The 25,608-nt window shown below is 55.5% G+C and overlaps 11 protein-coding genes across 11 annotated transcripts; 7 read left to right on the forward strand and 4 right to left on the reverse strand.

Moving 5' to 3' along the window:
* The first annotated feature begins 98 nt into the window (after positions 1–98).
* Positions 99–1,296, forward strand: DICSQDRAFT_130726 (uncharacterized protein). Its single transcript, XM_007359959.1, has 5 exons — positions 99–403; positions 458–627; positions 680–752; positions 806–1,122; positions 1,180–1,296. Exons 1-5 carry the CDS (start codon positions 154–156, stop codon positions 1,219–1,221), a joined length of 852 nt encoding a protein of 283 aa, XP_007360021.1. The 5' UTR covers positions 99–153; the 3' UTR covers positions 1,222–1,296.
* Positions 1,297–1,530: 234 nt separating this feature from the next.
* DICSQDRAFT_130727 (uncharacterized protein) lies at positions 1,531–3,728 on the forward strand. The gene is made up of 8 exons (XM_007359960.1): positions 1,531–1,948; positions 2,020–2,180; positions 2,242–2,778; positions 2,830–3,206; positions 3,263–3,350; positions 3,405–3,487; positions 3,550–3,631; positions 3,679–3,728. Exons 1-4 carry the CDS (start codon positions 1,609–1,611, stop codon positions 2,965–2,967), a joined length of 1,176 nt encoding a protein of 391 aa, XP_007360022.1. The 5' UTR covers positions 1,531–1,608; the 3' UTR covers positions 2,968–3,206; positions 3,263–3,350; positions 3,405–3,487; positions 3,550–3,631; positions 3,679–3,728.
* A 229-nt stretch (positions 3,729–3,957) lies between these two features.
* On the forward strand, positions 3,958–7,057 carry DICSQDRAFT_176292 (uncharacterized protein; the record flags this gene model as incomplete). Its single annotated transcript, XM_007359961.1, has 10 exons — positions 3,958–4,283; positions 4,337–4,424; positions 4,489–4,730; positions 4,789–4,930; positions 4,983–5,162; positions 5,222–5,305; positions 5,358–5,521; positions 5,576–5,902; positions 5,957–6,504; positions 6,556–7,057. 10 exons carry the CDS (start codon positions 3,958–3,960, stop codon positions 7,008–7,010), a joined length of 2,556 nt encoding a protein of 851 aa, XP_007360023.1. The 3' UTR covers positions 7,011–7,057.
* A 64-nt stretch (positions 7,058–7,121) lies between these two features.
* On the reverse strand, positions 7,122–8,470 carry DICSQDRAFT_176293 (uncharacterized protein; the record flags this gene model as incomplete). The annotated part of the gene is made up of 5 exons (XM_007359962.1): positions 7,122–7,208; positions 7,257–7,415; positions 7,468–7,695; positions 7,750–7,941; positions 7,999–8,470. The coding sequence occupies 5 exons, from the start codon at positions 8,468–8,470 to the stop codon at positions 7,141–7,143; spliced, it is 1,119 nt and encodes a 372-aa protein (XP_007360024.1). The 3' UTR covers positions 7,122–7,140.
* Positions 8,471–8,497: 27 nt separating this feature from the next.
* DICSQDRAFT_130729 (uncharacterized protein) lies at positions 8,498–9,058 on the forward strand. Its single transcript, XM_007359963.1, has 2 exons — positions 8,498–8,818; positions 8,872–9,058. Exon 1 carries the CDS (start codon positions 8,546–8,548, stop codon positions 8,810–8,812), a length of 267 nt encoding a protein of 88 aa, XP_007360025.1. The 5' UTR covers positions 8,498–8,545; the 3' UTR covers positions 8,813–8,818; positions 8,872–9,058.
* A 451-nt stretch (positions 9,059–9,509) lies between these two features.
* On the forward strand, positions 9,510–10,324 carry DICSQDRAFT_94860 (uncharacterized protein; the record flags this gene model as incomplete). The annotated part of the gene is made up of 4 exons (XM_007359964.1): positions 9,510–9,867; positions 9,919–9,972; positions 10,028–10,087; positions 10,141–10,324. Coding segments are annotated over exons 1-4 (588 nt in total), but the record flags the coding sequence as incomplete, so codon positions are not given.
* Positions 10,325–10,465: 141 nt separating this feature from the next.
* Positions 10,466–10,759, forward strand: DICSQDRAFT_11741 (uncharacterized protein; the record flags this gene model as incomplete). The annotated part of the gene is made up of 2 exons (XM_007359679.1): positions 10,466–10,531; positions 10,583–10,759. Coding segments are annotated over 2 exons (243 nt in total), but the record flags the coding sequence as incomplete, so codon positions are not given.
* Positions 10,760–11,199: 440 nt separating this feature from the next.
* Positions 11,200–13,869, reverse strand: DICSQDRAFT_150959 (uncharacterized protein). Its single transcript, XM_007359965.1, has 2 exons — positions 12,997–13,869; positions 11,200–12,941 (listed from the first exon to the last, which is right to left on the reverse strand). Exons 1-2 carry the CDS (start codon positions 13,602–13,604, stop codon positions 11,459–11,461), a joined length of 2,091 nt encoding a protein of 696 aa, XP_007360027.1. The 5' UTR covers positions 13,605–13,869; the 3' UTR covers positions 11,200–11,458.
* Positions 13,870–13,925: 56 nt separating this feature from the next.
* DICSQDRAFT_94862 (Translin) lies at positions 13,926–15,354 on the reverse strand. Its single transcript, XM_007359966.1, has 5 exons — positions 15,050–15,354; positions 14,638–14,964; positions 14,431–14,578; positions 14,294–14,377; positions 13,926–14,227 (listed from the first exon to the last, which is right to left on the reverse strand). The coding sequence occupies exons 1-5, from the start codon at positions 15,155–15,157 to the stop codon at positions 14,061–14,063; spliced, it is 834 nt and encodes a 277-aa protein (XP_007360028.1). The 5' UTR covers positions 15,158–15,354; the 3' UTR covers positions 13,926–14,060.
* A 257-nt stretch (positions 15,355–15,611) lies between these two features.
* DICSQDRAFT_47982 (uncharacterized protein) lies at positions 15,612–16,675 on the forward strand (the record flags this gene model as incomplete). The annotated part of the gene is made up of 4 exons (XM_007359870.1): positions 15,612–15,808; positions 15,868–15,895; positions 15,976–16,307; positions 16,423–16,675. The coding sequence occupies 4 exons, from the start codon at positions 15,612–15,614 to the stop codon at positions 16,673–16,675; spliced, it is 810 nt and encodes a 269-aa protein (XP_007359932.1).
* A 213-nt stretch (positions 16,676–16,888) lies between these two features.
* On the reverse strand, positions 16,889–25,364 carry DICSQDRAFT_164307 (uncharacterized protein; the record flags this gene model as incomplete). Its single annotated transcript, XM_007359967.1, has 46 exons — positions 16,889–16,921; positions 16,963–17,118; positions 17,174–17,423; positions 17,480–17,594; positions 17,653–17,692; positions 17,750–17,902; positions 17,955–18,042; positions 18,097–18,290; positions 18,344–18,613; positions 18,672–18,793; positions 18,845–18,964; positions 19,016–19,260; positions 19,311–19,513; positions 19,569–19,574; positions 19,629–19,790; positions 19,842–20,029; positions 20,085–20,124; positions 20,178–20,236; positions 20,291–20,308; positions 20,364–20,478; positions 20,534–20,567; positions 20,623–20,629; positions 20,680–20,792; positions 20,852–20,953; positions 21,006–21,055; positions 21,105–21,294; positions 21,350–21,454; positions 21,506–21,545; positions 21,595–21,700; positions 21,753–21,811; positions 21,870–22,044; positions 22,092–22,104; positions 22,166–22,196; positions 22,247–22,552; positions 22,607–22,934; positions 22,991–23,008; positions 23,062–23,193; positions 23,243–23,443; positions 23,496–23,536; positions 23,595–23,637; positions 23,692–23,981; positions 24,032–24,133; positions 24,192–24,543; positions 24,599–24,716; positions 24,793–25,023; positions 25,090–25,364. The coding sequence occupies 46 exons, from the start codon at positions 25,362–25,364 to the stop codon at positions 16,889–16,891; spliced, it is 6,039 nt and encodes a 2,012-aa protein (XP_007360029.1).
* Between the last annotated feature and the right edge of the window lie 244 nt (positions 25,365–25,608).

Consider the following 25,608-nt stretch of genomic DNA (forward strand, 5'->3'; position numbering starts at 1 on the left):
GCGCCCATCATATACACGCCACGTGCGTTCCCCGGATACCGGCCCGCATGAATCGCGACCATCCCTCCGGCGCGTCGCGACTCTGCCCAGGCTCAGACGTCGAAATAACCGAGCACTCCGCTCACCTCTATTGAACCACTGTCAACGAGAGTCATGAGCTGGCTGCAAGCAAGATTCGCGCGCGCTGTTGTTCAAGGCTGCCGCTCCTTCTCTGCTTCCGCCTCCTCCCGCTTGTCTGGCAACTCGAAAGTACTGACTGGAAGCCTGAGCCGTCCGAGGTCCTCTATTGATGCTGCCTTCTTCTGGGGCTCCGCTTTGGCTATCGCAGCCGGGCTTACACTAACATCGACTGTCCACCTTGATGCTGAGGTCCCCTTACCCACAGCGGAAGAAGAGACGCGTGGTACGTTCTGCGACACCTGCGAGGAGTTATATATCCATCTGACATTGCTACCAGTTGACCCGGCGACGTCTATTGCGTTCCCCAACACTCTCAAGATTCAGTCCAAGACGCCGCTGCCTACTTTTACCCTCATGGGTGTCGGCGTTCGGACAGTGTCTTTCCTGGGAATCAAGGTTTATTCAGTAGGCTTCTACGCTGACCTCTCGAATCCTAGTCTTGCTGCTGTATGCCTCCCCACACAAGTAATCTCGTTATAGCGTTCTGAACCTTTCGTAGATCCCAAAAGACGCGACTCCCGAAGAGAAAATCGACTACATCGTGAGGAATGCGGCATGCGTACTCAGAATAGGTATGTTACAATATCTTCCTTGACCGAATGTCGCGCTCATGCCCTTGAACTAGTTCCGACACGGTCGACTTCTTACAGCCACTTGCGTGACGGGTTCATGCGTGCAATGCAAGCTCGCCAGATCCTATGCCGCCAGCGAGGGGAGCTCTCGCCGGATGACGAGCTTGCCATCCAGTCCCCACTCCGTCAGCTCAAGTCCATGTTCCCGAATACGCCCCTCGCGAAGCACTCGCCGCTGGACATCTTGGCTACTGCCCCGGGAAATAAGCCGCGCACACTTATTGTGCGCGACCTCGGTTCCGTGCAGAGCGACTGGTTGGCTCGGGAGTTCGTTCTTGCATATTTCGAGGGCAAGGGCATCAGTCCACCTGTGAGTCGACATACGGTCTTGCCTGCAAGCCACGACCCGATCTGACATCATGTTTAGCTGAAGGAGTCAGTCATAGAGTACGTTCAGACCCGTCTGTAATCTAAAAGCGACGCTCCCTAGGACTGTAGAGTAGATAGATGTCTTGGTTAATGAAGCAGCAGTGCTGGCGTCGTCCATGCGCCTCGTGTGATAATTGGGGATCTCACAACTGTCGTGCAGAATGCGCATGCGATGACACTACTGTTCACGGCTCCCGCAGATCGCGACGCGTACATGGCGCGTAGACGTCGCCGGCGGCGTGACCGACGCGCCGCAAGACGCCGATCGGCGCTTCCCCGCGTCGAAGACTGGCGAACGAGTTTCCTCTCCGCCCGTGTTTGATTTTGCTGCAGCTGAGCCCGCTCTCGTTCCGACTTCTCCCTCAGATCTGCACCAGGCCTGCTACTTACACCCGAAGCGTCCTCATCTCGCCTTCATGCTATCACAATGAACATCTCGCGGACACGAAGCATACTCACCCACGCACGGCGACTGTACGAGTCGACGTCATTTCCCTCGGCTTCGGCCAATGCGCCGCTCAGGATCGTCGTCCTGTCCGGCTGGACGCAGGCGTACGCAACGCATGCGAACGTGAACACCGCCACGAATAGTGCAGGAGGGAGCAAGCCCTCGGCCGCGTCGCTGCTCTCCAGCGCACTCGACCAGAAACAGCGCGCGGCGCGCCGGGAGGACTCGGCGGGGCCGTTCACGCTGGGCATCACCCCGCCGCGGCCGGACGAGGTGAAGCCGGAGAAGAAGTGGTCGGAGCTCAGTGCTGCCGGGAAGGGTGCGTTTTGTGCTTGCGTCCCTTGCACTGTCTGGGCAGTCTGAACTTGAACTGAGCATGATGACTGGCAGTTGTGAGGACGACGGCGCGGACGACGAACCTGGTCGTTATTCTTGCCGGCGCGGGCCTCACGATCGTGCTCATGTATGCGCTGACGTCGGAGTTGTTCTCTCGGAACTCGCCCACGGTGCTATACAACAAGTCGTGCGAGCTCATCAAAGCATCGCCGCAGGTACGTCTGACGTGCTAGCGACCCTGCCCATATCAGCCTTCACAACGTTCATGTGATGCAGGTGCACCAATATCTCCATGAACCTCTCGTATTCCACAATCACCCACCCACGGTCTCCCGTCCCCGGCACCGCAACCACTATGTCTCTTCGCAAATCTTTGTCGACTCGACCGGCCGTGAACACATGCTCCTGAACTTCTACGTCCAAGGACGTCCGCCAGGGTCTGCCTCGTACGCAGGCGAGGAAGAAGATGGCTTCTTCGCTCGGATCTCGCACAAAGCACAACTCGCGGCGATGAAGCTGGGAGAGATGTCTTTGGAGGACGTCAAAGAAGAGGCCGTGAGGAGGGGGACCCGCCTGGCCGAGCTCACGAAGGGCATGTTCCGGTTCCTGACGGGGGAGGAGGACGCACGGCCAGCGGCACCTCCTATACCTGTCCAGGAGAAGACGGTGAAGGAGGAGCAGAAGGGATGGTTATCCTCTGTCACGGGGATCTTTTCTGGCATCAAGGGTACGACAAAGTCGGGACGCTCGTCGGGAGAGGCGTACAACGGTCCCGCATTTACTGAGGGAGAGGTGCATGCTGACCTTGTCATGGTACGTGCGCCTGCTATTTGACATTCGGAACCAAGCTCATAATCCCTGCAGAACGATCAAGGGTACTATGAGTTCCGGTACCTCCTCATTGACATGCCGAATTCCAATACCAGGAATCCTTCTCGAGTATTCGTTCACCGTTCAGATGGCGTCCGGGAAACGGAGCCTATAGTTCGATGGCATCGGTAACCTCGCGAATGGACTCTAACTTATGCGTAGATGCTGCCATCTTGCAATAATCCGCACTCACCACTCCCTCAGTTTCAGCGCGCCCGGGGGTATATCATCGTTGTACATGTATCGGAATGCTGACTACAATACAAATGCGAAAGCGTCCTGATCTGACCGGCCGACCTTGGGTGTATTGCTGTGCGATCATTCACCAAAAAGCTTCTGAACGCGCTTCAAAATCGAATCCTTGCTGGGATCTGCAGAAACAGGTCAACGTCCGCTCTGACCATTGTGGCATGGGGAATACACGCACCATATGGATGGTCCTTCGAAGGAATTTCAAGGAGAGCGGGGAATGGTTCTTGGTACTTGTCCACCAATGGTCGGATCTTCTCAGCAACCTAGAGCAGAGTCTGGACGCAGTCCACAACAGGCTAGTGGTCAAAGGAACGTACGTGCTGGTTGATGAGCAGGATGGCAATATCCTTGCGTGAAGTGAAGTCCTCGAACGCAGCCTCTATAGTCGGTATTTGGGTCTCTACGTTAAGTGCGCTGAGTTGATTGTTGTCACTACATGGAGCAAGTGGGATGAGCACGCACTAGAGTCCACGACGAGGAAGTTCTTGCTCTGATTTGGCCCAACGTTGCCTATGCCGGCTAGCAGCAGCCCAGTTACGGAGTCCTGAGGGGTTCAGAACGCAAATGGAAGGGGATTCAAAAAGAATGTACCTCATCTCCAATAACCGCGAGCAAGTTTCGGTCCTGTTGGTTGGCCATGGCGCCGGCGGATAGAGGCAGTTGCGGACCAAGAAGTGCTCGTCGCGTCTGGGGATGCTGTCACTGTCTCCCAGAAAAGGCAGGTACGTCGCACCACGTGATAAGATCTATGACGCGTTGAGCAAATCGAGATAGAATTGCGCGCTTAGTCACTTTTCTGCTGCATCCCAGTCACCCGCTTTCCTCTACCGCTTCCTCACATCAATATTTCATCACCAGCCGTGCACGACCATGGTGTCCGTGAACGACATATTCAATCGCCCGCCGACTATATCAGAGGATGCTCTCCAATACACCCTCTACTTGCCGCCAGACCAGTCCGACCGCGTCTCGGCTACCGCACTCGCTGCGCTCTTGTCAGAACAAGTCCAGTCTTTGCTCCCTGAACATCTATGGCACCGCGATACCTTTGAACTCAAGGTCGCGCAAGATTCAGAAGGACAGAAGGACGTCTGGGTTCTTGAGGGCCGGATGCGCGTCGGCGATTGCATAGACGACGAGTGGTGTACTGTCTGGCTCCTACGAGAGCTCAGCAGCAAATGGGATATAGTGATCAGGTACGTACCGCATTGTAGTATCTATCTAACGACGCTTACATTCGAAACGCAAGTGTGTACGACTCGGACGGCGAGTTTCTGCTCATAGAAGCGGCGGAAGAGTTGCCGTCGTGGGTGACTCCCACCAATGCTGAGAATAGGGTACGCCGACACTCCTTCCTAATGCCGAACCTGTCGTGTTTACGAGTCTCGATCGTACTGCTAGGTCTGGATCCATAGCTCCCGCCTACACCTCGTTCCGCTCTCACATGTCTCTCCGCCATCTAGCAAAACGCGCCGAAAGTATGTCCCGTACGGAGACGATGATACTGAGAACCAGATGGATGAGAGCGAGGAGAACCACGACTTCATCACTGCTGCAGATGCCGTCAAACTGGTGCGCGACCCATTGGTGGATACCTTGGCGCCGCAGAATGTGCAAGACGTCGTATGGAAACGCATATCTGGGTGTGTTCGGAATTCTAGTTGACCTCAAGAAAGTCACAATCCTGACCAAGTCCTGTAGATACCCTGCCGCTTCCCGCCAGCATGTACATGTGACGAAAGCGTACCTACCTGTGGATGTGGCCAGAGCTCTCGCCGTCAATCCGGCTCTGGTTCAGAAAGCTGTCGAAACCTTCTATACCCGCGATGCCCTGCAGCTCCGCGTAAGCCTCCGACAACCTTTTGAATGACGCAACTTTTATAACGTGCATGCAGGCTGCACAGAAGATGTCTCGTTCTCCGCCGGAGCCGGCGACGCTTTCCACTGTCAAGATGACCCGGACAGCGTATGCGCAACTTCTTGGCCAGAAGTTTCATCCTCCCAAGGTATTTGGTAGATGGGAAGAGAGGGAGGGGACGAAGGAATGGCGGTGGAGGGACGTTGGGATGAAAATCGTAAGTGAAAAATGCACTCCTAGAAGGACCTCGTGTGACATAGATCTGATCCTCTGTAGGCGTGCGGTTTTGAGATGCTCTATCAGGAGAGCAAGAATCGGAAGGAGACGACTTCTGTCAATTTCGATGGTTCTCCGGTATCGGTGCGTCCTTGCTCTCTTGCGTAGCAGGCGTAAATTCCTGACGTGAAAGCAGCTACAAGCTCTCAAAGATAGCCTGCGCCGAAACCCAGAGTACATGCAGTACATCCGCCACTTGATCTCCGTAGGGTATTTTAGAGGCGAGCTTGAAGGTTCCCAACTGTGGACGACGCTTGAGGACAAAGCGGCGGCCTCGTTTGTCGCCGCTCGGAAGGATGAGTGTGTTCTCTCTCATCACCCTCTTGATTTATCGTTTATCGACCACTCCACCAGCGATGCCTCCCGACCGTCGTTCGCGACTGCGATCCAAGCAGCCATCAGTCAGTACACTGACGGTCGCGCGCTGCCTCAGCAAGAGGAAGACCCTGACGACTGGCTGAATGTCGATGCCGCCGACTTCGACGCCATGCTCGAGAAAACGATGCGCGGCGACAAGGGCGAAGGGAAAGAGAGGGCATCCAACGCAATGGATATCGACAGGCAGGAGGACGAAGAAGATCGCATCGCGAACATGCAAGCCACCCGCTTGCGCGATCTCGCCCAGAAGGTCGAGAACTTCGTCGAGGGCCAGGGTGATGTCGAAGGTGCACGGTTTGCGGAGTGAGTCGTTTGTCTGCATTCCGTCGTGAATAGCATGCTCAACGTTGCCTTCAGCGAAACGTTCTCCGAAGACGAGGATAGCGACCACGGGGACGACGATCCGGAAGAGGAGGACCTCGACACGGACGAAGACGCCCCTCTCCCCACGCCATTAACCTCTGGCCTCTCGTCGGAGAAGCTGGCCGAACGCAAGGCAGCGATGGACAAACTTGTGCCGGGGATCGAACCCTCTGAGTATGGCAAAATGCCGTCATCCTACTATACTAACTCCCAGAGGATCGCGCCTGTGACAATGGAGACAGAAATCCGAGAGGAAATTCTCACCGGCACTCCGGCAGATACCAACTCTCGCGTTCGCTCACACGCCATCCGAGCGCCGCTATTGCCCCGGGATCGTTTCGACGGAGTTGACTCCGACGATGAATCGGAGGAAGAAGATCCCGCAGCCGACGAGGAGGATGAAGAACATCCGCAAGTAGTCGGTGATGTAGAAATTGACATGGGAGAAGAAGAAGAAGAATTTATCGAGTTTGCACGACAAGCTCTGGGCGTTGACGACGAACATTGGAGGAATATACTGCAGGACAGGCGGGATCGGGGTGGTGCGTCGGGATGGGTCGAACCCAGCTATTGACTACTGACTTCCGACATAGCCTTCGTTCCTACGCATGTCGTCTCAGAATCAGGCACTCAGCGCCCACCTGTTCCTCAGGTGCCGGTACCGGCTCACACGACATCAGACTCTCCAACTGGAGGCAAGACCCTGGCCTCTTTCGACGAGGTTATGAAGGCTATGGACGCCGAACTCGAACGTGCCCGGAGATCACGTTCTCAGGACCAAGGCCATCACACCTCGGATTCCAAGGGTAAGGGAAAGGAGAGCAGCATGGACATCGAAGCCGCCATGGAGGCAGAGCTTCAAGAATTACTGGCGAGAGAGCATATTGAGACGGAAGAGCACGAGGACGACACCAGAGGCGGTACGGACTATCACCTAATCAAGAACTTCCTGGAAAGCTTCAAAAGCCAGGCTGGTCTATCGGGTCCCGTGAGCAACCTTGTTGGTCGGCTCGAGCAAGGCTGGACTCTTCCAAGAGACGAGCACTGAGAATGAGGTGTCCACACCGTCGTCTGCTGTGGCCGAGGTTCGATGACTGAGAGAATGTATTCATAGACTGTCAACGGAGAAGAATGTATGTATCAATCAATAGCCACGAGTATCCTCTGCAGCTCGACATCTAGAAGAAAGCAGCGCTTCCGCCGGTGGCCTGACCAGTCTCACTGGTGCCGGCGTTCCCTCCAGCGCCTAAATCAAAGTTAGCGTTGATACTGGCAATCACAACAGAGGACTCACTGGCAGCCGCATTGTTCACTGAACCGCCGATGTTGTATACAGTACCGCCGTTCCCGGGACCCGAAGCACCCGTGTAGGCATTACCACCAGGTCCGAAGTAGTAGCCATTACCTCCGTCAGCATCACCGGAGAAGGACGTGCCCCCAACACCACCAGTCTCTATTTCAACTGTCAGAGTCTCGTCCTGGGGGAAGTCGTTGGCGTCACTCACGTGCATCCGTGTTGTCCACGGTACCCTGGTCCCCAGCGTCGTTTACAACGGTACCACCAGAGGCGTTGGAGGTGGCACCACTGTACGCATTACCACCAGCCGTGCCAGAGTCAGACGCACGCTTCCGGCGAGCGTTCTCAGCATCAACAATAGCACCACTGCCAGGCCGGTTAGCGTCACCGCCAACTGCAGTACCACTCTCTGATAGCCCTCCCGGGCCACCGGTCACTGTTTGAACACAGATGAGCAGGTATCTACGTCGCAAAGATGTTAGATTCCTACCAGCAGCGCCGTTGGTGAGCGTGTCACCAGCTCCATCGACCGCAGCTGCATCACTGTCTGCGATGTTGTTGACGTTGCCCCCGCTCGTCGACCCAGTTGCACCGGTGTAACTGTTGCCGCCCGGACCACGACCAGCGCCATCGCCGCCGAAGGAGAAACCAGAGAAAGAGTTGCCGCCATCGCCACCGGTGGCTGTGAAAAAATGTCAATGCTATCAACCCAATGATGAGCATGATTCGGTGGAGTAACACTTGCCTCCAGCAGCATTGTCCAGGCCGCCATCGGTAGCGAAATTGTCATTGTTTCCACCGATCGCATTGCTCGCGGCTCCGGAGTACGCGTTACCGCCCGCCGTCCCCCAATCAGACGCACGCTTGCCGTACTTGGAGGAAGGAATCTTGATGTTCTGCCCAGAGGACAACGCTTGCGCGTGGGCCTTCCTCATGGATTGGGCACGGTGAACAGGGTCGTCGATGTTCTGCTTGGGCTGCGTGGGCGTATTGGCCAAGAGGCCGGGAAGCGGGTTACCTGACGCGTCAGCGACACTTGGCATGTCAGGGACATTTGGCAAGCCAGGGACTTGGCGAATCTGATGTGTGGTGATGGCCTCAGTCTGAGCGATGGCGTTGTCGAGCTTGGGCGAGGCAGGAGCCGCAGAAACGAGAGTGGGGCTGACCGCAGCGGCGGCAATAATGGAGAACGCAATGACAGGGCTACGCATGACGCTGGTATGGGCGGTGTGGAGGAGTAGGTGGATGTGGCGATTAGACGAGCCTAGGCTAAAGAAAGAAGAACGATGGGTGCGGATCTGGCCTCATTGCTCGAGGAACTTATATACCGCCATCGCGCGAATTGGGATCCCGCCACGCCTTCTCAAGAGAACGGGGATAGATCGCAGGTGGTCCAAGGAGAATTACCCCAGATAGCATGTTTGATACTCGATATGCAAATAATCTGGAGGGACGTGGTCGATCGTGTGAAGAAGAGTGAAGAACCCTCGATGGCAGCCAGTATCGACGTCGGAGGAACTACCATTGGCAGTGGGGTGAAAGCCAACCTGTGATGTTCTGTGATGGTATGAGGATGTGGCTTTCACGGATCCACGGGGAGGACGTCCTACCTCAACGCGGCCATCTCAGACGGAACATTGACCGTTCGACCCGCGCGCGAGCGTGTCTGGGTCCTTGGCGGTCTGTACACGGGCTCAGTAGGATGAGACTGAATGCCCCGCAGCCAGCGACAACATTTGATTGTTGAAGGCCGACAATCGCTGAAGTCCCCGATCATTGCGACAGCACTTGATCGTCTCTCGCCTCAGTGGGTCTGGCGTGTGCTCTGTCAAAGCTATGCTTGATTATGAGTGCCACCAGATGCTGACGAACTGGACGTGAGACGCACTGAGATGTGCTTCTCTGTTCGTGCTGCCCCGAGCAAGCATCTTCCGTGAATGGAATATGTGTCTGACGGTGACTGGTTCAAGCGATGGCACCCGAGATAGGTGGCCGAGAAGCGCCCGTCACTGTAGTAAGCGCCGAAACGTGACGATACCGTCCTGTTGGGGCAGTCACGGTGGTTAATGTTGTTGCCTTCCTTCCACCAGCACAGCCCTCTTCGTTACTTCTGCCATTGACATCGCTTCCGCTCCCGCCACCCGACGGAGAACCGCGCTATATCTAAACCATATCCTTCTGTCCTAGGCCTGCTTACGCATGCCGTCTTCGGCACCCAATAATACACCAGATGAATATGACACTCTCCCAGACGACTTCGACTTCTCTGCTGTGATAGAGCCTCCAGCACCTAGGGCTCAGCTGCAGAGAGACGACATGGCTCTTGATGAATACGATCTCTTCAACGAAACGGACACATTTGCGAATGTCGACCTCGACACGATCGCGGCGCTAGGGCCCGCTCGTCGTTCGACCCAGGTTGGAGTGGAGCAACCACCAGCCATCAGCCGGCTTCAGGAAGGCGACGCACAGATGCGCAGTCAACGCACAGCACATTCTGGGAGCGTATCTGCAGCCTCGACACAATACACATTCGACGAGGTAAATTCGGCTTTCCTCGATGAAGTCGAGGAAATCGAACGCAATGCATACAGATCGGAGCAACCTTGTAGGTGTATATACTGATCGCTCCGGGGTCGTGGCTCATGGACCTGTCAAGCTGCAGATGCTGAACGCGACATGAGTCCTAGTCCCGTCTCATCGCAAGCCCTCCGTGAGTTATCGACTCAAAGGAACTGCTGAGCCTCTGACGAATCATCCCTCATCAGCACCTACGCAACGCGTCGTTGCTGCGCCGCCAAGTTTCGGCACATCCAGAACGACAACAAGTAGGTAGCTAGCTCGACGTGGATGCACCCAGGCCTAATGTCTCATGTTAAAGCCACCCGGAGCCTGCTGGGTAGCCAGACCTCCGATACCTCGCTAACCAAGCGCAAACGGTCCACTCTTGGGGACGTGAACCCCACCGCGAGCAAGAAGAGCAAGGGCAAGGGGAAAGCAAAAGACCCTCACGCCTCCGCGCGTGCCATCCTGACCGATATGGCGGACAGTATGCAGTGTCCCATGTAAGTGCTGACCATTCTCATCAGAATCACCCGCCCATGCGATTCACTCACATTGCCTCTTCAGCTGCTGCGAGATCTTGTGAGCACATCGCCGTCTATCAGGCCCAATCCTCCCCTGATAGTCTCCTCAGCGTCGCTCCCCACGTCGGAGTCCCCTGCGGCCACTCATACTGTGGCGAATGTTGCGTCCGTTGGATGAAGCAGAACGTACGTATCACCCCCAACTCTCACCAAAACCGCAGCCTCACTCGTCCGCAGCCCGGCAGACATCCATCATGCCCCACCTGTCGCGTCAAGCTAGCAAGGGACATCCTCGTGGTCCCCAACTACTCCCTTCAACACACAATCGATAAGCATGTCGCTGCGTTGGGTGCAACGGGCGTCGTGGACTGGCAACCTACGGGCACTCTATACCAAGAACGGCAACAACGTCAAACGTGAGTCACCCTCCACCGCCTCTTGCCTCTTTCGTCGGTGCTCAAGACGAGTCACGATCGCTCGTGTTCTAGGGTCTGGTCAGAGCTGTCCGCGGAGCTTCCGGCCTTGCAACGCACCCAGTGGGGACTGTCGCAGCCCGACAGCACCCCGGCCTCGCAGCTGGTGGCTCTCTTCGACGCGCCTCAATTCATGATGGAAGAGAGCAGCTCGAGCGACTCGGGGGACGAGACCGCTGACGAAGGTACCTCTCAACGATCTTCGCAGGATTTGTTCTCCTTCTTTGCTACGCCACCCGTGCATGAGCTGTGAAGCAGCGCTGCTCGCATTTAGGTAAACCATGCCTCTCAGGGAGGAAGGGTTATCCGTCATCGTACACTGCTATCATCGCTATCGCCAATTTGTTGTACTCAAGGTTTGTATCGCCCCGTGTAGCATAGGTTCAAACACTCTGTCATTGCTAGGATTCTCTTTTACAGGACATTCATTCTATAGGATGGGTCGTCTTGACGTACATAATATCGTGCAAGGGCTTGTGTGCGGCGTAAGACTACATGAATTCGAGACTGATACAGACAAGACGAAAGGTCAGAGCTTCCAGGGTTACAACAGATAGATCTCGGACCTGCCGAAGTGCGGTTAGGAGTACAAGAAAAATGATGTGAGAAGACTACATCGCGCGAACACGCGATGGAGGACTTAGAGCTCAAAAGATACCTCAAGCTGACCCTCCTCTCCGTCGAGACCCGTCAACTCGACAAGGTGGAAATCGTCGCCTAGTGGAGTGACGGTAGGGGCGGGTACCGTCTTTCCGTCGAACGCCGCGCGAAGCCCTCTAATAGGACCCTGACCACGCACGATAACGGAGGGGGACAAAGAGTCCCTCAGCAGAGACGCTGAGACAACCACGCGGGCTTCAGGGTGCCCGTGCAAGGCCGAAGATGGACGCTGAGGCAGCGGGGCAGGGATGAACTTGGTATCAGCCCCTGAAGGAACTCCTACTCCGTCCTTGATACCACAAGAGACGCCTTCGGTGCCTCCTCGCTTGATGAGACCACCTATAGTGGAGCTGTCTCGCTGTGAGGCACGAACGCTCCCCTCAAGAGGGGTTTGTGACGGCGTCGATTCAATCCTGTTCCGTGGCGCAGCGTCTCCGGCGGTCAGTGACGGCCTGGTAGCTGTTGTCGAGAGCGCATAGCCGAGGAGGCGAGTGATCGTCTGAGGGACGCGCTCGCCAACGATACGGACAGCGAAGGCCTTGAAGAAGACACTCCAGAACCAGAAGACGAGGTTGAATATCGCATGCAGATATGCGCGGACGAGGCGGGCGGGAAGATTCCGAATCAATGCTAGAGACGAGCGGCGTCGTCGACTGACATAGCGAGCGCCGCCATCGTTCCCACCCGACGCCGGAGAGGTGGGCACAGGCCGCGCAACACCGGTAGGGGGCGTCGGGACAGTAGTCTCCTCTGAGATTGGCGCTTGCGTAGGAGCGGGCACGAAAGGAGAGTCCACGGCAGGAGGCGAAGGCGGGGGAGTCGGAGGCACTTCGGGAGCAGCGGGCTTCTCGATTTGAGCTGTGAAGTGCTTGGACGGGCTCAGCAGCATAACCTGCCATGTTCGATCGTTTTCCGAGATTATACGTGCAGCCGAGAGGATCATGTCGACGCCTGAGGGGCCAAAGTCGAGGACATTGCTGTCGTTCGATAACGAGTCGTCGATAACCTTTGCTTTGCGCAATTTCTGAGAAAATAGCACCAGGCCGTGACTGCCAGACGATTGCTCCACCAACGGCTGCAACTTCCGAACAGCGATGGACGACGGCTTGCCTACGGCCTCCGCGACTGGTAAAACGATGACATGGTATGGGAGGGCAGCGTTTGACTGGCGGACCGCGACAACAGCAGAGGCGGGGTCGAAAGCGAGCACGGTACCATTGCTCAAGGCTGCCGCTTTTTCGAGAAGATCCTTTGAATGCTCCAAGATGCCCAGAACCGCTCGTTTATCCTTGCCGATACAGTCCACCGAGATGTCTCCATCGGTAGTGAGACGAAGGCTTGCCGACTCGCTCGCGACAAGCACTAACGGCTTGAGTGCATCACCCAGACGGGGGGAAAGGCGAGGGAGTAGCACCATGGCGCTACCATTGCAAGGCTCTGGTGCTGAGAACTGAGTGGGGAGACTACAGAGCCGTGAGCATTTCACACTTGTACAGCATCAGACCGGATTGATTTCACCTTGAAGGCTTCCACACCCAACTCGACCAATCCTCGGGCCTATCCAGCCGCACTGTGGACCCCTCTGCCGATGTCGCCTCAAGGCCATACTTTCCATCGTCGCGGACGGCCCAATGCGTCGACAGACTGATTCCGGGGATGCCCTGCTCGACCACAATGGTACCGTTGTTGTTGTGACGTCCCAGCCATTCGACATGGCCAGAAGCATGGACGAGCCGGAAGGTGTAAGAGAACCGGGCACCGATATGGTCGTGCAGGGAAGCGCGAAGCTTGAGATACAGGGTATTCTCCTCGCGTGCCTCGTCCGCCTCAGTCAAGAGGGAAAAGGGCTGCGCGGATGCCACAGGCTCTTTGCTTCCCTCTAGCTCTGTGAACTGGACTGCCCGCCATTCTCCATTGGTTCGCTTGTGTCCGTGGATGGGGATGTTAGTCCAGAGCTCGACCCTGAATTTGTCCGACTGGGCCCGAACGTAAGACTGGGGAGAATCAAAGGTGGCTTTGAAGAGGATGGTATGGGCGATTGATTCCCGGTCGGAAACGTGAGAGGGCAAGGGGGCAACCTTGGCGGTTGTCGTCTGACCGAGAGCAGGCGAGAAGGTGAGAATCATGACGGAAAGGCGATCAACGCCAAAGACTATACAACAAGGGAGAAGGTGTCCGGAGAGGAGGCCAGGAGAGCAAGCCTGCGGTACGTTCAGGCTCGGCGTCCAAGAAGAGCGCAAGGCATGGCGGCATCGATCGAACCTTGCCTAGCTTGCCTGCCGACCTCAACGAGGCCTGCGTGAGACAGCCCATGACGACATCTTTGGCCCGCTCGAACAGTCCAGAGCCCGCCACAAGCTGCACCGCAGCAACAGTCTTGCCTTGTGTCCCAGTACACGCTCACATCAGAAGGGGGCCAAGCGGAAGGTATTAATGAAAGTGGTGTGCAGGAACGTAGCGATTGGTTGCTGTCATTACATAACAGGCGATAACCATATGTCGCAGAATCAACGCGAAGGGTCGGCCCCTCCAAGCACATATCCTACACGAGCTCTTTACATGCACTTCGGGGTGACTAAGTATCAGTCGTCCGCGTCCATGTAGTCTGTCTCCCTCGTTTTTCTTCTGCCGGATTCGTCGCCAAAGCCGCTCCGGTCTGCTGTACGGGACACCATCTGCGCGACCAGATCGTCCAGCATCTCCGATGGCAAGTCGAACTCCGACGTCCGCACAGCGACCGCATACGCAGCTACAAGAGAAGTCCCCGAAGCACATGAGTCGAGATACGAGTCAAGCGATAGGTGAAGCCTCTGACCGTCCTCGATCTTTTCCAGCGATTGTCCGGTCACCGCTTGTTTCTTACGCAAGTCTCGGAAATATGGCGTCAGGCCTTCAAAGTCTATGTCCATTTCACAGTGAGCGTCCGGGGATGTTAGGGTGACTTTGACTTGCCTGCTTTACAATCCCGTACAAAATGGCAAACGTCATTGGCCTTTTGCCGACCGCCGCGCCGTGATATCGAGGCAATGGCAAATCGCATGAGCTCGCCCGTGAGGTCAGACAGACCGAGGAGGTAGTCCTCAAGTGATAGAGGGAAGTACTACTCGGACACCGTCTTCAGCATCTGTGAGATGGCACAGAGACAGATTGCTCGCTGACCGGGGTGCCGTCATCGTCGCACAAGGAGCGCTGCACTTCTTCATACGAGATCAACGCTCTATGCTCCAGGTAGTGCGCGAAGCTGAGAGCCTCAATGTACTCTTGTAGACCTGGCGAGACGTTTCTCTGGTAACGCGCGTATTTATCGCCGGACAATTCTGGGCGCATCCCCGCAAAAAGGGACTGAATTTCCTTCAGTTTGCCTCTGGCCCGCGAAGCAGCGCGACTGCCGAGAGTACGGTCGTCGGCCTCCCCGACATCCTCCGTCATGGTGCGATGAAGAAGAAAAATCACTTTCTTGGAGAGGTTGGTGACATCGCGGCTGGACTGTAGGATATAGTCAGGTCGACTGCGCAACGAACAGGAGGGCGTCCGAGATGCCGCTGATCGCATCCCGTATACGAGAACGGACCTTGATGAGCCGCTCTCTCCTATCGTTGTGGTCATCAAGTTCCTCCCTGAACTGGTCGAACACAGCGAGGATAGTGTCTCTGGAGTTGAGCGTCGGCGGTAAGGTCATCGTCGCTTGTTTGAAACGTGAAAGAGCTGGTGATCTTGGTCGTTACGACGTACGACTGCAAATCTAGCGAGAGTTGAGTTCCCACCACTACGGGTGCGAAAGGCAAGGCGAGGACGGATGTGCGTGCTGATAGCGCAGTTCCCTGAGACAGCGCTGTTGATTCGGCAAGTGGTAATTATGACGGGAATTTGAGTGAGCGTGCACGGAGAGGATCAAGGCCGTCGATCACAGCCACCATACGGAATATCCAGCGCCTATGCGTGCGCCGGCAAGGCCACGGCAGGCATCGACGGATGCTCGTTGCCACATCTCTTGCATTATCCCTGGGCCTCTTCCCGCTCCTTTCTCCTCGCTGCATACCCGTCCTCCACCAGTCCTTTGTGTCTCCCTCGTCACGCTCTGCCGCAGCACACCTGCAGCTGGATATAGTCCTGCTGAACCTTGATAACGCGTCATGGCGTTCGCCCCGAAACCCGGTTGCCCAATGTGCAGCATCGTCTCCGCAGCTGCGTCCACCGTTCCTGGCACACCTGGATCTCCGTCCAACGCCGCACAGCAGCACGAGATACTCTGGCGAGACGACAACTTCACCGTCTATCGGGAGACTCAGTACCCAGTCTCGAGCAAGGGTCACATTATCATAGTGTTCAAGTACGTCCTGCGTACGAACCCCCGCCCCCGCGCAACGTCGCTCACCCCGCTTCACACAGCCTTCATGTCCCGTCAATATATACCTTGGTAAGCCGCACCGTACTTGACGGGGCACGCCGCCCGTCGATCCCCTTCGCCGTCAGATTCCTGACAGCGCGTGCCCGCAGTCCTCGAGCGACCTCCCCATCCTCGTCTCCCTACGAGACACAGCCCACCGTCTCCTCTCGTCCTTCCAAAACCCGCCCTCGCCCCTATCATCCCCCGTGGCCTCGATGCAGCCCCAGCAGCCCCTGACCTCCGTCTCGCGCCTCCGCAGCACGCGCGAGGTCTTCCGCATCGGGTTCATCACGCCCCCCTTCAGAGACAACAAGATCCCCGTGACGGATCACCTCCACGCGCACGGGTATGTCCTCCCCGCAGACCTCCTGGGCTGGTGGCGCGCCGTCGGCTACAGCGCCATGGCCTGGTACGACATCGACGACCTGATCGCGGAGATTCGGTGAGTGCAGCTATTTTGAAAACCGGCCCCTGTCATGTTCACAGCGCTCTGCCCTGCCGCTGCGCGCACACCCGCCTCCGCGCCTCGCCCGGACTGTTCCTTTCCTGTTGTGCAGCGAAGAGACCTCGAACAACCGGGTTCGGTCTGGCGTGAATCCGCGGCCGATCGACTTCGTTCCGGCTGCCGGAGCGCGGAGAGGCACCGCAGATGGGATCGAGACGACGGACGCTGCTCTAGGCGTCATCGACCCAGAGCTTGGTGTGGGCAACCCGGCGAGCCCTTTGTTGCTCCCACCCACACCGAACACCATCCGGGCTGGACCCTCGTCGTCTTCACCCGACGCTTCTATACCCCATCTGCAGGTCTGACGTGACATTTTCGTTGATATACTGCTGCTAGTTGTATCCTCTTCGTAATAACGAAAGGCTTCGCAGCCTCACATTTGGTTCTGCTTGCCGGTATGTATGGGACAGGTTCCTGGATAGGGTTGCGAGCTCAAGAACATGTACATGGCAGTCATAGCTAAACGACGATAGGCTACATGAGGTGCTATTATAATGCAAGCATTGTCCGGACAGATATTATCTATGCAATTGCTTCTCTACATTAGGCATCTGGTATCAGGGATGACCCGTTAGCGACTCCGAGCGCGTACCATGATGAAAGACATACAGTACGACGAGCCAGACAAGAGGGTTGAGAGTGCGGCTAATTGCTCTTCGGTGAACTTCTTCGAATCTTCGTGCCAGGTGTCTTGGTGCGTCTTCCGGAACGTACTAGCGCATTTTCGCACCGTCGTAGAGATGGGTATCTGGCGCACGATTCATGTCAGCGACGTCATGGCACTTCAGACGATCATGATATACCGGGTCGTAAGTATGCTCCGCAAGGATATTCGTCAACAGCTCGGGCATCCAGCGCTCGATAGTGTACGGGTAGCTTTCGATGAGGGCGCAGACACCGAGGATAGCGGCGTGCAGCTGACGCATGGCGGTATGGTATGCCGGAGATTTCTTGTCCTCGGGAAGCTTGCTGATCTTGATGAGACGGACGAAGCGGTCCTTGAGGGCGAGGACACTCCTGCGAGGGGACAAGCGCAGAATGCCTGAGAGTGTGCTGTGTGTGGTCGGGCGGTTAGACTTGGTATGAAGGGTACGCGGCTCGAGACTTACGTTGCGGCCATCTCGCGCACCTCGACGATCTCGTCATCGAGACATCTGCAGATGACCTCCATCATCTGGACCAGTCTCGCGTCGCTGATCAGGAAGGACTGGCGGAAGTAGAACACTGAATGAAGTGTACGGTGATCAGCCATCGGTCAGGGACGAGAACGGAAAGGCGGCACCTTGCACAAGCGGAATGATCTTCAGGCGGACTTTCCAGGACTGGCGGGAAGAAGCGATCAAGATGTGGCGCATCGGTGAGGAAGCTGGGCGACTTACGGGGAAGGTCTGGATGGCGGAGAAGAACTCGTCCAAGAGAGGGTTGATGTGTTGGCGAGGGACGATGACGCCACACATGCGCACCATGAGGAGCTTGGCGCGGTAGGCGAGCTCGTCGTTGTCGTTGACCTCGGTGAAGCGGACGAGCTCGGGCTGTCGGGAGGCGATGAGCGACTGTGCTCGACGAGCGGGCAGAGCGGCTTACCATGAGCGGCAGGATGTAGTCGAACGCCGAGGTGGCGTTGACGTCATGGACCATCTGGAAAAGCCACTTGCAGACGAGGATGCCGACGCTGGACATTGACCGGGTTAGCACCGAAGGACAAGCAGAGAAGAACGCCACCCACCGATCATACGTCGATTGAAACGCCCGCACGCCAGGCAGTCTCTCCGCGCGCCAGATCGGGAACCGCTTCACAAGGTCCGCCACTCGTCCCTCATGGAACGTCCCTCGGATGCCCAGCAGATCCGCACTAGCAGGCAGCGTCCGGCACTCGCGCACAAACGTCTCCGCAGTCAACAGAGAAATGTTCGGCCGCCACTGTTCCCCAATCAGCCATCAGCCGTGGGCCGAGCATTCACGGAACCGCTCACCATGATCTTCTCCGTGAAGGCCAGGATCTCGCTCAAGTACGCCAGAACCTCTTCGTGATCGCACTTGAGCTCGGCCCAGCACCGGTCCAGAGCGTCTTCGACCCAGGGCGTGAACTTGATCCCCAGCTGTTCGTAGAACGCCCGGAAGAAGCACAGGACCTGCACAATCTCAAACGTAGACTCGCCCTTGAAGTCCACGGACTGGAACGATTCCATGATCTTGTCTGCAAGAGGCTGCATCCGACGCGGGTCCTTGTTGTAGAACACATGCTGCACGCGAGCCGTCAGCGTCAGCCAACGCCATCCGCGTGAAGGACATGGATCAAACCTCGAAGAACGACGACCAAACGGACAACGTCTCGTTGCTCTTCTGGTTGAAGACGTTCTTCACGTGGGGCACGAACCACTCCCAGAACTTCACTTGCGAATCAGTCGGCCAGTGCTTCGAACCTGCAACCACTCAGCCTCTCCACCGCAGAACGACCCAGGGATGTGGCGTACCGATAAGGATACCCGCGATGAACTCAGCAGCGGCACGCTGTTTGTTCTTGTCCTTGTTCGCGAGCAACTCCTCGAGCGTGGGTCGTAGCGCCTCGAAAGGTTCATCGCCAAGCAATTGGACTGTTCGACGCGTCAGGCAATATTTGGTTGAGGGAGACAGAAGGCGCTAACATATGGACTTGACGACGCATAAGTTGTCCTGCATGACCACGTCCGTGTTGTTTTCCGCAGAGTAGTGTGTCGACAGGTTCTTCCAGAACGTCGGATCCGTGGAGATAGTCCTGATTGTCGAAACAACTTCTTGGTTGCTTAAATCCCACGCTGGGAAAGGAGATATCGTCGAGTCTGGAGCCAAGAAACGGTCCAGTGTCTTGCCGAAGACAAGCCACCCCGAATCAAGCTTGTCTCGGAGCAGTCTGGTGAACGAGTTCAGTACGACGGTAATATGAGATATAACACCACTTACGGTTCTTGACGAGCTCGCTCCAGATCTAACGGGGTCTTGTACTCTTCCAGTAGACTATCGAAAAGTTCTCGGGTGGGTTCTTGTACTGGTACCTTTCTCCTCAATGGATTATGGTTCCGCTCCAAGGCAAGATCCACAGCTCCACCGGCAAGAGTGCGAAGCTTGACATAACGAGATATCTTCATGATACCCCGCTGCGCGTACTAAACCCTCAACCTCAGTCAATGTAAAATGTGATGGTAACGCATTCGGACGTACGTATCGCTATAGAAAGCGTGTGAGCAGAAGTGTCAGTCCGAGACGGTATGCAGTACGCACCATACTGGCGTTCGAGTCGTGACTCTTGCCAAACAGCAACTTGACATGAGAAGGCTTAAGCGGCACGTCCCTTCGTATCAAAGAGCGCAGGCAGCGGACAGCGACTATAGCGTATCTCCAGTGAGTACGTTCATCGTTCGCGATTGTCAGGACGGCATCCGTCTGCGACACAGTCAATACCGGATCAGTCGATATGACGTACTGATCGCTCACAGTCTGAGAGATAGCTTTGTCCGTTATGGCGATCCGCTCTATGCGCTGCGTTCTACACCTGGCCAGCAGCTCATCCTTGGAGGAACCAGCTTGTCCCACCAACGATCGCAAGTCACGAAGCGCATCTGCTAAGTCTTGGTTCTCTACTTGGTAAACCACATGGTTTGGCTCTCCGAAATTGCTGAGACCTAAGATGAGTGGCATTGAGCGTATGTCCAGGTCACGTGCGGGCCTCCAACTCACATGTCTCCGCCAGGGACGCGACGCAGTCTTGAATCGAAGACTAGAGCGAAAAACGTCAATTCAGGGAAGCAGATTACTTCAGCTGCGCCCTACTTTCTCATTATGCTGGCAAGCGAATAGCTTCTGAATGAATTCTGTGGCCAGCGTGGGCTCTAGTATATTGTGAGCGGTTGGTACTTAGTGTGACAGTACCTATGTTTCCTCACCGCCGATAGCGTACTTCGCTATGAACACGGTGTATGTTAGTAAATCGTGCTATACATATAGTGGCAGACATACCCAGAGTCGACATATTCAATGTCCACAGAGCACCCTTCATGCGGTCATCCTCGGTCCCTGGCTCTAGCGCCTTGTACAAGGCCGGAAGACAGCGTCGCCTGACTCCGTCAAAACTCTGGGAATCGATGTCAATCAAGGGCGAGAAGTATATTTGGCGTCTGACAGCTCACGTTGCAAAGACTCTCGAGGAGAGACTGACTCGACCTGTAGGACGATGTCAATGAGATAGTAGGGTAGCGCACACGTCCTGATCACGTACTCTCGTACTAGAGAGGCGTCAACATGGAGTTTCGAATTATTGACTTTATGAACTGACCGGTTATGAAGCTCCACATCGACCATTGTGTGACGTCGTCGATCAGGCTATCCTCCAAAGGGCCTCGCCGTCGCTCGATAGAATTCCATCGAAGACGCGCCGCATTGTAAAGCCTATCAATTAGATGTTCTTAAGCACGTGTCCGCCGCATTTACGCAGTACGATAGTATACCTTGCTCGTCGGACATAGAGTGCTCTGGGCCACTCCTTCTGACCCGCGTAGTGACGTGCGATATTGAGTTCATTCTGGTACCGATCAGCCTGCAGGTAATAGCTGCGCGGTGTCATTTTCGAGAGTAAAACAGGGTATTGAAGCAGCCACATACCTGTCTCTACTGTCGCCATATTCCAAAAGATACGTCCGAATAGAGCGGATCTACAAGCATATCGGTAAGGGTTACTCAAGAAGGCATCAGGCAACTCACTAGCCCATGTACCGCGTCCACCGTGTTCTCTTCGCCTTGTTGCTGCAGAGAGACCGAGGCTTTGTGCAGGAACTCCCCAAACTTGCGGCGCAAACCGGTGATGTACTGGTGTCGAGGATCGCTTGGATCGGGAAGAGCGAAGCCCGAGTTGAGCGGTTCTATGCAAGCGATCATTTCAGGAATCTCGAGTCTACAGCAGAGATCAACTTGAGCATGCGATGAATGGACTCGAGTACGATACTGACAGGATGTCACTCGTTTCCATGGCCGACCATTGCTCTTCGGGAGGTATGACCTCTCTCGCGAGAGTCGGAATACCAGAAAACGCGTTGCGAACGAAGCTCAGGTGCCTGACATGGAGATGAGCAATGTCTTAAGGCCAACTGGAGGCTTGGACATACCTGCAGAAGTCGTTCCGCCAGATCTCATCGCGAACAATGCCTGTTGACTGTGAGTTAAGTTCGTGCAATGCCTAGGAGACCTGACTTACCTGGTTCGAGAAGACTATTCAGAGAGCCGAGGATGGGCTCGACAAACTCGCGGAAGATTTGTAAAACGAACTCAATCTCTTCCTTCGAGGGGACATGCCACGTGAGCTGCGCATTGTCGTCAACGTACGGTCAAAATAGGAGGACCGGTCGTGGATACCTTCACATCTTCCGGTTTATACAACTTCCCCCAGTACTTATGGTGATTTGACTTGAAGTCTACTCAAGCACCATTAGCAGATGTTTAGAAACACGATACGGGGGCTCCAGTGCCGACCTTGCGAATGCCATTCGTCAGGGTTGACGAATTTGTTCTCGAGAGGATAGGTATGGCTCAGCGTCAGCAAGGTGCTCGAGATCAACTTCCCACTCGACGAATAGCCACGCTTGGAGAACGTTTTCTCATGCAAGATCTTGAACAGCGAGATGAGCCGGTCACGGTACTTCAATGTCTTCGATGGGGTCAGCAAGAACGCATCCGGGGAGCCATGACTCTTACCACGCGGCCATCACTGTGTAGTTGCAGATCATCAATGTCCGTTCGGGTGTGCCCAACATGGACGAAGAACCTACTTGTACATGGCACCCCTGAGAATCGCAAGGTCTGCAGAACATTCAGCCGACATCTTGAGGGGTATAGTATTTCAAGCTTACTCCAATGCAACGTAGCGTCTGAGGGCAGTGGCGTGGAACCCCCTGACGTTATTCTCAGCGAACTAGCGCCGTGGTCGAGTTCCGTCCGGATTCTCTGGTCGCAGATGGGCAGGAAGCGGTCTAACGTCTTCTGAGGATTGGCGTTGGCCACACACTCGACGAGCTGGTGGATCGCCCGTACGGCATTCGATCGGACGTTTTGCGTCGCGTAGTCGTACACTAGGCTGAGTACCATGTCGTACAACGGCTCCGATAGGTGCACACATATCTGGCTGAAGGCGCCAGAAACGGCATCCACGAGTTGCACTACGAAGAGTCAAATAAGCACTGAGATGGAACTCTGGACGCAACTAAGCTAACCTTCGGTGGCGCCACCAGCGGCTCCGTTGGGACCCTCCTCGGGGAGATTCTCAAATAGTAGAATCACGCGACGGAGGAACGCCGCGACCCAATCTGCCACGGTACCCGAGCTGTCCCTCAAGATTGCATCTTCCTCTTCCTGTGTTAGGTTGTCGTCCGACCAAGCTTCTACACCATCCGGGAAGCGCTCAAACTCAATTGCGGGTGCGTCGCTTGGGGGAGTTGGGATCGGCTCTGTTCCGTCTCCAATGGGCTGCTCAGTCTTAGCAAACAATTCACCGAACTTGATGTACTGCGCGACCTCGGAGACAAAGGAAGTAGTACAGAACTACAGCATTGCCATGAACTCGCTAGGTCAACGTAGATAGCCAAGCTAAGACGTACCGTCTTGGGAGGATCATTCTACAATGAGTTGCATCAGACGGGAAGTTCAGGGAGGCTATGGAAAGACTCACCAGATCGATACCAGGGAGCAAAAGCTCCAAGATCGGTAGGAGATGCTTCGCGCCGGGATAGTACACGTCACGGCAGACCATCGCAGGGGCAACTGCGCCAAGAGCCTTGATGACTGCGGTAGTGCGGTGCGTCTATCAAGAGTCAACACTAACCCTTCCAGCATAGACATGGATCACTCACCTCGACTAGAGCTTCGAGAGCGGGCTCCGCACGCTCGAGAATTGGATGCAATATGAGATCTGGCTCCATAACGCTCATCGATTTCAAGCAGCTCTGGATGTTGGACACAGTGGTATTGTCCTGGGAGAACATTGCCAGCAAAGTCACCGTCCGGAGGCACTTGACGAGTTCGCGACGAATCTCTCGCGTGAGGCGGCGGTGCTAGACAAGCATAGTAAGACAAACTGCGCAGCATTGTGAAAACACGGCTTACCGTCGGCGTCTTGCAATCAGGCCGCTGCTCCTCGTACCACCCTGAAGCGCGTTAATGTCTAAATAGCTTTTGTGGCGATGCTTCAAGAGAGTATCTTACGTTTATTGAAATCGTAGACAATGTACTTGATGAACGCGCTCAGCTAGCGATGAATGGTTCAGTACGTCGGGTTTGATATATGAGCGAAGAAGCGCACATCGGACGTCCAGCTTCCGGAATTCGTCGGGTGAAAGAAACTTTCGGTCGATGCAATGAGTCTAGCAAGCGCATCCAGCGCTTTGCAGCCAGCAAGGTATGTCTTGGCCTTCAAGTGGCCACCCTTACCCAGCGGCGCGGAAAGATAGTCAGCGAGACCACCGTTCTGCTGCGGCAAAGGAGTGCTAGCGCCAGACGCCAGTGGCGTGAAGAACGGCGTTGGTGCGCTCGAGGACGGACTTGGTAAGCCGTCGGGAGCCATGGAATATACGATGATGCGCGCCAAGGACGCTACGTACTTGCTTAGACTCAGTTCCCGGATGCAGGCGAAATGCACTCACGAATACGCCAGCTTGGCTTTGGCAAACGGTTGACTTCAAACGACGCCTGCCCGTCCGCATTTGGGCCTGTCGTCAAAGAGCCTTGGTCGGCGAGTGGAATTTCTGAAGATGAGTTGATCAACTTCCTTCATGCAAACCTCTGATTGACAATTCGACGCACCCATCGATGACATACACTTGGCCATAATGAATCCCCATTCCGCCTCAGAGAAGATCCCGACTTCATCGAACAACCCAGACCACTTCCATTTAGCCTCAAGGTCCTCCTTGGACCAGTTCGGACGGCCCTCTCCCTCGGAGCGGGCGTCGTCTGGAATATCCTGGTTTCTTTGAGGGTCACTCACGCTGGGGTCGACGTGTATTTCCGCGAGTCGGGCGAGGAACTGCAACATGCGGTCGTCGAACATGTATGAATTGACCGACTCCCAAATTCGAAAGAGCATAGGGAGGTAGGATTGTGGGTGAGAGTGTGGGAGGAAGGTCAGCAGGTAGTACTGCGATGCTAGGAGACTCTGCGCAGAAGGGGTTATCAAATATGCGATACGTCCGTATGTTGAACAGACTCACATTCAAGCTGATGCAATTCATGGGGGGAAGGAAGGTGGACAGCATTTCGTTAATGGCGGCAGGATGAAAAAATCGGCGAACAGTCTCTGCAACATAGCCCATGTACCAGGAGGTCTGGCTGTAATCGGCAAGATAGGGATGAGTGACGATGACACATATCTGTAATACCCACCACTACTCGCCTGATTTCATACTGACGCCTGGTGAGGAACAGGTCCTTGCTGAGGATCCTGTATACTGGCTGCCATGGAAGTCTTAAATCATCTATGGAGAGCTTCTTCTTCGACCGGGACAACACTTGCAATGCGTCCGAGCTGGCGGCGACTATATGATTAGGCATTCCAGGGGTTGTGCACACGTGGTAATATATCTTTATCAGCGCAACGCGCTTTTCCTTCGGAATGGGGTACTTGAGCATGCACCAGCTTCATGATACACACCGCAGACGGTGAGTAACTGATGACGCGGGTCCAGCGGCGGAAGGCGCTCACTATGTTAACATACTATCCCACTGGAGCAAGCCTGGATCGTAATCCTTCGCTTCCACACACTGCGCGAGCCGCAGAAGGATGAAGTCAAGCATTGCTTGCATCTTGGAATTAGGCTCGATAGAATAGGGGATTGACTTGGCGTAGTTCCTGAGCTTGACCATGGACCGGTCATCCGTCGCGTGCATGATGTCGTCAGGGACTGAGGGCGGGATATTTCCCGAGGTTGGTGGCCCAGTGTCCCTGAGAGTGAGGGTAGAGATGTCCGGTATGTTCATGGCGTGTATGAGAACAAATGAAGCAGGCTAGAAAATATCTAGGATAGGGATTTCGATCAGGACCGAGCCGGTACCGAGGTGAGCTTTATACGATGGGACGCGCGGTGGCGCGCGGCTCGTTGTGGCGCGCGAAACAGGCCATTGCGATGGTCCAACAATTGACACCGTCCGTCCATATGTCAGCCTGTACTCCTTGCTCGCCTGTGCATCGTGTCTGTTTCATGGGTATTGACAAGACTGACCG

The sequence above is a fragment of the Dichomitus squalens genome, assembly GCF_000275845.1.
Source record: "Dichomitus squalens LYAD-421 SS1 unplaced genomic scaffold DICSQscaffold_1, whole genome shotgun sequence".
Lineage (NCBI taxonomy): Eukaryota > Fungi > Basidiomycota > Agaricomycetes > Polyporales > Polyporaceae > Dichomitus > Dichomitus squalens.